General features: G+C 41.0%; 1 protein-coding gene across 1 annotated transcript; it reads left to right on the forward strand.

The window, feature by feature from the left end:
• Positions 1–490: 490 nt before the first annotated feature.
• On the forward strand, positions 491–1,005 carry LOC126503121 (40S ribosomal protein S23). Its single transcript, XM_050144609.1, has one exon. The coding sequence runs from the start codon at positions 523–525 to the stop codon at positions 952–954; it is 432 nt and encodes a 143-aa protein (XP_050000566.1). The 5' UTR covers positions 491–522; the 3' UTR covers positions 955–1,005.
• The last annotated feature ends 10,643 nt before the right edge of the window (positions 1,006–11,648 follow it).

Here is an 11,648-nt window from a genome sequence, read left to right on the forward strand (position 1 = left end):
TACTGTCTCTCAAACTTTAGTGCCTCTCCCGCTATCCTCTTGTTTCCACTATGCCTCCCTTCTTGGTTCCTGCCTTCTACACACTCTTTTTCAAATTTTTAATACATTGACAGAGAACTTAGTAGAGCACTTTGTATGTCTATGCCACCTCTGGAAATAATGAACTCTTTGGTTTACGTCCTTCCATCTTATGCAATGTTTATTCCTTGCCTTCCTAGTGGGACTTGAAAGAAAGAATTCCTTCCGTGTAACATGCCGAATAGCAACGAGAATATTGTCATGAGGGTCAAGCTCTCCGTGCCGGGAATCTCATATACATTTTTATTCAATCTTCATAGTATCATAAAGGTAGACATGATCATCCCATTTTTACAAGTGTGGAAACCGAGGGCTGTGGAATTAAACAATTCCTGGGCTTACCTCCCAAGCAGCAGCAGCAGTCAGGATTTAAACCTAGACTATTGGCATCACTGAAGAACAATACTCTCTCACTCTTTCTCTCGGACCCGTGGCGTCGGCAAGATGGGCAAGTGTCGTGGTCTCCGTACTGCCAGGAAGCTCCGTAGCCACCGACGGGACCAGAAGTGGCATGACAAACAATACAAGAAAGCCCACTTGGGCACAGCCCTGAAGGCCAATCCTTTTGGAGGTGCCTCTCATGCCAAGGGAATCGTGCTGGAAAAAGTAGGAGTTGAAGCCAAGCAGCCAAATTCAGCTATCAGGAAGTGTGTCAGGGTGCAGCTCATCAAGAACGGCAAGAAGATCACAGCTTTTGTCCCCAATGATGGTTGCTTGAACTTCATTGAGGAAAACGATGAAGTTCTGGTTGCTGGATTTGGTCGAAAGGGTCATGCTGTAGGTGATATTCCTGGAGTCCGCTTTAAGGTTGTTAAAGTAGCCAACGTGTCCCTTTTGGCCCTGTACAAAGGCAAGAAGGAAAGACCAAGATCCTAAATTTTGACAGTGGAAGCAAAGTAATAAATTTTCCTATTCTGAAAATAAAAAAAAAAAAAATACTCTCTCACTGATATGAAACCTCTACAAAGGCGGGTCTCTTTAAGGGGGAGTTCCTATGGGAAAACGCAAGATACTTGACACCCTCCTTGCTTTAAGACAGCTGGTCCCGCACTCCCCAGAGAACCAAAGTTTAGCCAGCCAGCCCCATATTTGAGGTGGTAGAGAAAGACAGTTGAGCAGCAGACACAAAATTTCATCAGCCTGCTGGTGAGGGCAGAGATGGACACCTGGAGGAGTCCTCTAGGAAAGACTTCTGTCTTCCACCTGTTTAAGGGATGCATTTGGTGTGTGCTCTGCTGCAGGTTACAGCCCAGAAAGGGAGATTTCTCACAACTCTGACATTGGCAAGGTTCAGGATTCCAAATGGTGGGGCCCCAGTTGGGATGAACTGGAGAGGATGCTGCCGTTCCAGCCACGCAGGCTCTTGCAGCATGTCAGAAACCCACAGTGGCTGCTTTGTTGGGTCTCTTTGTGTAGAGATGCTTTCCTGTTGCATGACAAATTTTTCAGCCTAGACCCTTTTTAAATTAAGAGAGAGAGAGAGAGAGAGAGAGAGAGAGAGAGAGAGAGAGAGCCTGTCCAAGAATAACAAATGACAATTTTATATCTTCAAAATATGTAGATTTGAGATTTGTTTGGGGAAAAAAATTCAGGGGCTCTACTGAGCATCTGTAACGATGATATATCTACACATTATATGGCCAGCTATCTTTAGTTTGTTTTTATATCCCGTGGAGTGTGACATCTGTGCAGAAATTATGAACTGACTCATATACATGCAGTGCTTATTCAGAGTTTGAAAAATGGGCCTATTCTTCTCCAGTCCAATTATTTATGGAGAAATTAGAAGAAAACTTTAAAATCTGGGGATCTTTTTCTTAAATTTATTTGTGCTTTGCACTAGTCAATCTGATCAAGCAGAAACTATCTGTAGCAAGGGTGAAGGTTTTTCTAAGTAGGTTAATTATATTTATTTTCATGGCCACCAGCCCCTCATTTGCTTTTTATAAATTACTCAGGGCACGGGGCTAATCTCTGTGATCGCTCTCAATCTAGATGTGACAGCTCAGCCTTTCATTTGAAGTGGATCTTTTCTATTACAACCCTTTTATGAACCACCTGTGAAATGAAGGCTCTCTCCGCATGGAGATATAGGTATATGCATATAAAAATTTATAACTATTCCCTAATCACTCAGACGTGTAGACTAAGCATCACTTACGATTACCACACAGATACTATTATACAAAGAAGTACATTTATATTGAAAACTAAAGAAAGCTTTTATTAGAAGAATAAATGTTCACTGATCCTTAACTCTAACTATCCTATTAACGCAACAATAAGGAGGTTCGCTCATCTCTGTCAGTCCACACTTAAGCCCTCTTAAGTGTGTCTGTAGGCAGCTAAGAGGAATTAGATGATTCTCTCTCCTTCTTTGCTAACCCGGCAGGAAATTCTTCCCCCATCTCCCTTCTGTGCTTTTCTTTTACTTAAAAATAAACTTTGAACCAGAACACTGGTGTTAGGGCACATAGTTAATCCTTGGTTGTGAGGAGGAAAGATCTTGCAAACAACTTGTTGGCTCAATCGCATTTGACGTGAGCCATAGACACAGACACGGTATCAGTGGCTCTCATCTTATGACCAATTCATCTTTAAAAGTTCAGCTCAAGAGGAGGAGAGTGAGAAATGGAAAAGAGAAAGTGATAGAGAGGCTAAGAGGAAAAAAACAGATTTTCCTTGAACACCGTTAAAGGCCAAAGGTACGGTGCTTGGTCCTTACTGTGCTTTAATGTGTCACTGAAAGGGATGAAGAAAGAGTGTTCCCATCTCTTGGATTTGGGAGTTGACTTTGCAACATAGGTGGGGGAAAGTAAGCTAAAATAATCAGTGAGGGTAGAGGCGATTTTCTTTCAGCTTTGTGTATCTTCTGCATTTGGAACCAGATCTGCCTATCTCAGAATCAGGGAATGGTACCTTCCTAAAGAATGGATGTGCCTCCCTTCAGAAGAGCCCGAGCCAAGGCTCGGAGTTGTCAACACTCAGAGGGAAAAATTTGCAAATTGATTATCGAGCTTAGGTGCTAACCTCAAAACTTCCTTCACAGAACTATCATCCACACACTAGAGCACTAGCGTACGCCATTTCACTGAGTAGAGTCAAAGACTCATTTTTAGCAGATGGCCAGGGGACAGTGACATGCTCGCTCAGCATCCGGTACTCTGTTATGTCGGCTAATTGTCCACCGACGTTTGGAGGGAGATGATAGCATCCTTTGAATTATGAAACATGGGTCTGAAAGATGACCTAGGAAGCTAATCTTGAGAGAAACTGATCTTGGGGGAGGGGGAAAATATTATTGGAGAGAAATAAGTATGTGGAAATATGAGAACATTTTTAAAAATTTCAATTTTTAAATAAATTATTATTTACCAAAAGTAGTATTTTAATGAATTCTCTTGACTGTCCAGAATTTTAAGAAGCATTTTAATTATACAAATACAGCCCCTCCCTCCAAAAAAAAAAGCAGGGGGTGTTTTATCCTTTTCTTGCTCCAATAAACACTTGGCTTACATGAAATAGCTCATGAACAATCAGAAAACCTGGTGGTGAGAGGAATTTGAATAGGATTTTTGAACGCCAGAGAATCCTTAAAAGCCCAGTTTTCAAGAGGTTGTCAATTATGAGTTGTGAAAAAAATATGATTGATATTTTTCTTTTCTCATGTAAATACTTAGTTTTTAAAAATTGTATGAAGAAATTCAGATCACAAAAAAAAATAAGAAAGGAAAAAAAGCAAACCACAGAGACGAGTCGCCTTTAATCCCACTCCTTCTTGCCACCAAGCTCTCCGCTGGACGCCAGCCTCTCCCTGCATAGTTAAAGGCTGTGACGAAGCCCTCTCGGTTTATTGTTAATTAACTCGCCAGCTAGATTGCCTCCACATATGACTGAAAATCCAGACTGGGCGCACTTTGAACATAAAGTCTTTGAACATTCCTCACTAATTGTTTAAATGATGTGTGGATTTTGTCTTTCGCAGTTGGTTTCGCTTTAACCTTTGGACAAATTGAAAAGTTTTTTTTTTTCTTTTTTTCAATAAAACTCCTTCCTTCTTTGTAGTCTTAATTCTGTACCACGGGGACCGTTTTCTAAACAGTTCACAGGAAGGAAAGAAAGACTTGATGACCCAGTATTCTCGGTTTTCCCCAACGGTTAAACGTAGAAATCGGTCCAAAAAAAATGAGAAGGGGGGGGAAGAAAGGAAGGAAAAGAAAACAAGATTATGATTGGTTACGTATAAATGAGAGCAATTCCCTAGAGTCCTTAAGGGAATAATGAGACGAGAGTTAGTTACTGCTAAAATTGACTGTAGGTGTGTAAGCTGCTTTCATTTCCCGAAAAATCTTTTGTATATTTATTTAGTAATTGGTCATGAAATAGTGCTTTGGACAGGCATTTTAGAAAGCATATCTCCTGTTTAATAAATCTGAGGCTTTGATAATTATTAATACACAAATGCCAGCCCAGAGATGCTCGATTCTTCATGTCATGGTGCGGCTATTAATGATACTCAAAGGAGCAAAAATTACCATTTCGGAAGTGTCCGGCGCAGGAAGCTGGTAAACAAGCCTGCAGTTAGGGCTATGGATGATGTGAATCAACAAGGGTGAACAGATTTGGTTACTCTGTGTATTAGTGTTAATAGGAATAGATTATAGAGGAATATTTGTGATGTGACCTTCTGTGCACTAATTGAAATAGTATTCAGAGTCAGCATTGGCGTAATCAAGTTAAACACGGAATCATAAATCATCATGAAAAGGGCTGTCACAACTTCACCATTAATGCCCTGGACTGCTGGGCAGCCCCGAGAAAATATCTGCTATGCCGATCTTTAGGTTAATAGGAACAGAAATGGCATTTAAAGACTATTTGGATCAAATCTGCTCCGAGGTTGAAAGTGTTCCTCTGTTAATTTACTGGTAATTTGAAGTGATGTAGTTAGGGTTAGAGGGAGCACAGCTGAGCCCCTTATAGCAAAACAAAGGGCTGTGGGAGTTTCTTCTAATATTTATTTAATTGCTTTAGGGTACAGTGCTAATCAGTTCTAATATACATGTGTAGTTCCCTTTGTTTCTCAAATAGAAAAGAGTTGGCAAGGTGATCTAGAATATTCCACTGACTGGAGTCCCGTGTGTTTGACAAGTGCCTCTTTAGGAGCCTCATATTTGACGGAGCTAAGTTTTATTGTGTGCATGGAAATATTTCTGACAAGTTAAATTCTACTGTGTCCTGGAGAAAGAATAAGAATTTACTAGCAATTCTCATCTCGGGAACATTCTCTATTGATTGGATAGAATCAAACTAACAGGCTTAAGAAAAATCACGGCGGAATTTGTTGTACAGTGATATATACTATTGCCAATAAAGCACCGCGTCTCAACACAGAGAAAGGTTGTGCTAATTTAATCGGTTACTCATCAGCTCATGTAGACAATAAGATGTATGATGCTAAGACGGAAAGTGCTTGTTTATTATAATTTGTTTCAAATGCTATAAATTAATAGAAATTCCAGCAGGGGACTGATAATAGCATCCTTCCAAAAGTGCCATATTTTACTTCAAATCTGAAAGCACCTCGGGTCTGCCCCACTTACAACATTGTGTTCAAAACTTCAGGCAAGTTAGGTGGGCACGGGTCTCTCTCTGTAGTGATGGTGGATGGGGATGGGGAGGGGGGATCTTGACCAAATTGCTCACCTGGAAGAAAAGGCCTGTACATAAAGAAGGGCATTCTTGGGGGAATTCTTCATGGCTTCACAGTTTAGTTTATCTGCACCACACAGTGGGAGTTGTAGAGCAGATCAACTGACTGCTGGGATCTGACGTCTTAGGTTCTTCCTCTCTAGAGACAGCTGGTGACTTCTGTAAGCCTTTGGGTTATTCAAATGGCATTTTAGGGTCTTAGCACTGCAAGGTGCAAAGCACAGGCAGCCTGCCTTAGTCAGCACCCACTTTTCAAATGCAGTAGCTGAGCCTCCTAGGCAGTGGTGGTTCAATTCCCACAGTCAGCCAGACCTCTGCTAAACTAAAGGAAAACAGTGGACCTGGGCTTCTCTCAAGTGCAGCCTTGGAAATGCTCCCCTTAGATCCTTGTATGAAAAGTTTATTATCTCTTAGACACTACCTGCTTCTTCACACACAGTGTCAAACATTCTCTGAAATCACTCGGACATAGAGCTTACAGATGGTAGCCTCAGTAGTAACCAAGTGTTGCCAATCAAAGGAGTCCTGCCAGGCATGCCTATGGACCATCAGTGTGTTGGAACCAGGCAGCACACCAAGTGAGGGTGGGCATATTTAGGACAATTGCTAAGAAATGCAAGAGGAAAGTTTCAATTGCTACCTTGTAATAGAACCTTGGTGATGGGACCACTAGCTAGTGATACTTGGACAGTGAATTTAAACCCTGTGAATAGAAAACTAGTTCTTCATCAAGAGATGATGCAGAAGGGGACCTAGTGGGGAGAATTTTACCTCCCATCATGTCTTGCGTTACCACTGCATTTACAAATGTGAATTAGACAGCAGGTACTAAAGTTGTGAACTCACGGTGGAAAGCAGAGGAAGGGTCCTAGAACTACAGAGCCATAGGCACCATCTCAGAGTTCTTCCATGACTCATGGCAGAAGCAGGAATAGAAATGGAATCTCCAGAAAGTCTCGTCGGGCAACCAAGGAATCAAAGGACAGTTGCCCCATTGCCCTTATCCTCAAATCTACAGTGACTCAGAACAGAGAGGAGACAGACCAGAGCAGATCCCTATGTTATTTAGGGACTCTGTGGGCCTACAAAACAGCATCCGTTCTGTCTTCAGTTAGCCATCACCATCGGGCTTTCACAAGAGAATGCCATCCCCTAGCCAGCTGTGGGAAATCAAGGAAGCCCTGAGCGAATATGTAAAGGGAGAATGAGGTCCCCAGTGAGACCATTGACATGGACATGGCCATGCCAACTACCCATTGCCTCCCTCCCATGAATGGCCATTGAGATGAGGCTTAGAGAAATGGAAAAATCCTTCCTCTGCTTCAAGCACTAAGACTGACTGTGGTGCAAGTAGAAGTGTTTATGAACAGTTGATCAACCAGTGTTCATACAACCCAGTAGCTTCAGCCTCCTCCTCCCAGACATTACAGCCTCAGACTGCTGACCTACAGAGAACTCTCTCTGGGTCTAGCCAATGCCTCTCCCTCTGCTATTTATCGTTAACCTGTAGAAGCTCCCTGGTCCATCAGAGCTCCCGCAACTCACCTGAGCAAGCTTTTCTGCATGTCTGTCTGCCTATACTTTCTCCCTTTCCAAGCCACGGGGGTAGCAGGAATCAGGAAATCTGAAAGGGGCTGCAAAGGAAAATCTAACCAGCAACTCATGACCCACTGCATCTAGGATTCAGGATAGGCAGACTCGCTGTGTGACACCAGTTAACAGGGAAATAGCAAATACGAGTTAAGGTCTCTTGTCGTTTTTATTGTCTCTGCTGCCTTCTGGAAAGTGTGGACCTTTCCCCAGTTTGAGATTTTTCTTTTCTATTGATATTTCCGATGATCTGTATATGTTGTGATACCCTGTAAACGCTGCATAAACACTTACTAAATTTTAAATTTAAAAAAAAAAAGATCCAGTATCATCATCTTGTTTGCGGTCAAAAACCTTAGAATTTCAAGACTTTTAAATGGCAGGTTTTCAAAACGTATGCTAGGAGAGCAAGTCTAGTTGACGTCTAAGTGGAGATATTGTACTTCACTGTAACTATTCCACATCTGACACTAATTTTCACATCCTTTCTCCCCAGTGCCCGCTCACTACCTTGGCTTTATAGGCCGACCTGCCATCCGTGAGCAGAGCTGCGTGTCTCCTCCACTTGAAGGGCCCCAGGAGCGTAATATAGTCAGTGGGAGTGCAGAAGAGGAAAAAAAATATACACTGCTTTGCACACAGCCTGAGAATCAAGGCAAAGAGAGAAAATAAATCAATGGGTGCCATTCAGCCTTTGCATGCATAATTCATCAGGAGAAATAAGTACCTAAAATGCTTTACTAGTGAATGGAGTATAAGTAACTTTATTTTTCATTAACATCTAAGTCATATCGGCATCCCAGACAACTCCAAAACACATTGTTTGAACTACATTTGCTAACTGTTTAAGATGTATATCAACTTGTTTTAAGAATGCATTTCCTGAAAGCAATACAAAGCAGTTAAATCCTTCTACAAATAGCTGAGAGAGAATCAAAACAGTGTGTCTAAAATTCTGAACAAAATCAGATTTCTCAAGCATCTCCAAACGTTCGATCAATGAGATCAACATTCTCTCACACATTATCTCATTTACTTTTCCTGAACCTCACCCTTGGTGAGATCGGGGGCTATATTTGTTTATATGAAAGGGATTAAGATCCAAAGGGAGTGAATGGCTTGCCTATGGGTCCACAAATACAAAACAGCAGACTCAAGTTGTGACCCCAGGCTTCTTCGTCCTTAAACCAAACTCATTTTACTATCTGCATCCTGTAATTACTCACAAGAAAAAATAAATAAATTTGAGTGTGTATAGAGGGGGAAAGGAGGGCGAGAGAGAGAGAGAGAGAGAGAGAGAGAGAGAGAGAGAGAGAGAGAGAGGAGAAAATTTGGCTCAATTAACTGTATATCCCTTCTTTGTTAAGCCAGTATTGCTCCCCAGCCCCTTAAAAAATTTGTTGCTTTGCAGTTCTGCCCTGAAGCCAGAAGATCTTCACTTTCAGGAGTAAATAAGACAGTGACCAGAATGGGTTGGGTTGCAGAGTTTTGGTTTTGAATTCTATTCTCTATTGCAACCAGACATCCAAAGGAATACACTCCTGTAGACAACATACATAATGTTACAAAATAAAGAGAAAGATTAGGACCACTGAACTCCAGAGTGGAAAAAATAAGTAAGGACACACCTGTACTTCATCTTCCTCATCGGAAGCTGTGCTCTCCAGCCAGAGGGGGTTCACTGGCCTTTGAGTAAAATGGAGGAGCCACTTTCCTCATAGATGCAACACAGCTGATCCTAAATGACCCATCTTCCAGTGAAAGGTCAGACATGTTTTATAGCTCCTAGTTCTAAAGACTTAACTCCAGCAGATAAAAACGCCACTGTGAGGCTGGGTAAGAGTAGTTATTGTGAAAGCCTGAAGACCTGAGTTCAAATCCCAAGCACTCATGTAAAACGCTAGGAGGGGCCCTGTGTACAGCTATAACCTGAGCAGTTGTGGAGTGAGGGACAAGAGGACTCACCGGGGCCTGTTTGCTGTCAGCCTAGATCTGAGTCTCAAGGGAATGAGTAGAGGGTGATGGAGGACACATGCAGGTACACACGTGTGTATCCACCACACACATGTAGCATAGACTTACCAGAAGTTTTAAAATGCATTTTGAAAGTCACCCTTTTTTAATCTACCCTGTGATCCTTGAAGACTTAGCTAATACTACATTATGTGAACAGCAGCCAAAAATGTGCTGCAACGAATTCCACGTAAAATTGCATTAAAAACACCAATTATGTTTAAGCTGTTACATATTTAATATAAACAAGTTTACCACATGGCTAAAAATGTTAGCCTCTTGAGTTTGGAAATTTATTTATTGAACACATGAAATAACTACGCTTAAGTTACTGTCAATTTTGCATATTTTTGCTGGTCTACTTCTCTATCACGTTATAAGCCCACAATGTCAGAGCATAAAAGAGCCTTGTGTATTTACTGCTAATGTTGAGTTTTGACCTAGTGTGTGAATTCACTTTTTAGATGCTGTCCTATAAATCCTAAATATTTTCAGATTGAACACTCAATTCTAAAACTCCAAGCAAGTTATTGTAATTGAGAGGCAAAAAAAAAGTTTAAAAGAAAAATTAATGAAATTCTATCCCATATATTATCATGCTTGGCAATGAAGGAAGGGCTTTGAAAGAGAAAAAGATAAATCAAGTTTAGCATTATAACTCTCTTAATAATAAAAATGTATAGATTCGAAACCCCTTCAGTGACCCTGTCTTCCCCAGTATAATTCCCTAAAACTTCTAAGTCACTCAATGATAAGAACCTGATCTAAAGGCTCCCACTGCATTAATCAAATACCAGGTCTAATTAAAAGAGCCATGCACAAAGCTTTTTCAAAATGTTGCTCAGGTATTGCAATAATTTCTGATCACCCAAGCCTGGAAGACAAATAATTAGAGCTGCCAGAGCATTCTGATGAGTGATGTCAGCATCTCCGAGTGACCTTCCCTCCACTAATTAATTTTCATCTTAAGAAAAGAGACCCTGTTGTTGCACATTATTAATTGAGTTCACTAAAAGATGCGCCTGATTAATTTTTGTTGATAATACTTGTCATTCTAGGCAGCGGCTGTAATCATTCTATTGGGCTTTATTTTTTTAAGTTGATCTAAGTCCTTTGCAATGTGACTGATATATCTGATACAAAATATCATGCGTAAGGGCATATCCTGCAATGTACCTGGCTATTTTTCATGGCAGTTGTTTGCCAAGGTAAAATGAAATGTCAGAGTGGAGTTTTCCGAGCAGTGGCAAACGGCAAAGGGGTCATTACATTTTGCCCTCATAGCTTAGGGAGACCACCTATTCCTGGATTCCCCAAAGAGGATGCTGTACCCCTTTTTGGCCTCTTCAATTTTGCGGTGGAGTGCCCCGTCACTAAAAGAAACAGAGAGAGAGAGAGAGAGAGAGAGAGAGAGAGAGAGAGAGAGAGAGAGAAAGAAACCACCTGCACTGATCTTACAAGAATCCTTCAATTGCAACAAAAGACTTAATAGAACTTCTTTGTTCTTAGACTAGGACTGATGATTTGCTAAGTATGTTCAAATGTCTGACCCTGGGTGAGAGGCAGACACTGAGCCTGGAATTTGGAATGCTGCCCTGTTCATTCATAGAGCATTAGGATATGAAAAAAATAGAGCTGTATTAAAGTATTTATTTCATTAACCTGACATTAAACAGGAAACTCAGGGACACACCTAATGAATGAAAGCCATGCTTGTAAGGGAACATTCCCATGTCATTGAATTTCTAGGTCCTAATTAAAGCCACGGCTTGTTTTTAGTAGAACCTTCTAAATGTGGAAATAATTTCTTGGGGGGAAATGTTGTGTTTCAGACACTGAGATATTTTATTTGTGCTGAGAAAAAGAACACACAAGTCTTCTTGTATTTTAATGTGGTCTTGTTAGTCAAATTTTGATAAGTTAGTTCAAGCGAACAAAAAAATAAATATAATTTTTTGGATACACGGGCTTAATAACCATGAAGAAAGTTGGGAAGCTCTGGGGAAGCCGAAACATCCTCATAGTGTGCTAGTGGTTTAGTGTAACGGAGAAGGTTACCATCTGGTGGCATGCCTGTTCGCTTAGACACTTCACAGCATTCATGAGCACGACACAAAAGAGAAGGAAAACTGACCAAACCACGCCTCCTAAATCTCTTCTGAGGCAGCTCCCCATCTGTTGAGAACCTTTTTCCTTGTTCGTTTTCCATTTGGTACATGCAAGTTGACTCTAAAACTGATAAAGTATACTTTATC

Source organism: Alexandromys fortis, unplaced genomic scaffold (genome assembly GCF_014885135.2).
Source record: "Alexandromys fortis isolate MF-2015 unplaced genomic scaffold, M_Fortis_MF-2015_v1.1 scaffold_43, whole genome shotgun sequence".
Classification (NCBI taxonomy): domain Eukaryota; kingdom Metazoa; phylum Chordata; class Mammalia; order Rodentia; family Cricetidae; genus Alexandromys; species Alexandromys fortis.

Coding starts and splice junctions, on each gene's coding strand:
- LOC126503121 (XM_050144609.1), top strand. CDS start 523: ATGGGCAAGTGTCGTGGTCTCCGTACTGCCAGGAAGCTCCGTAGCCAC.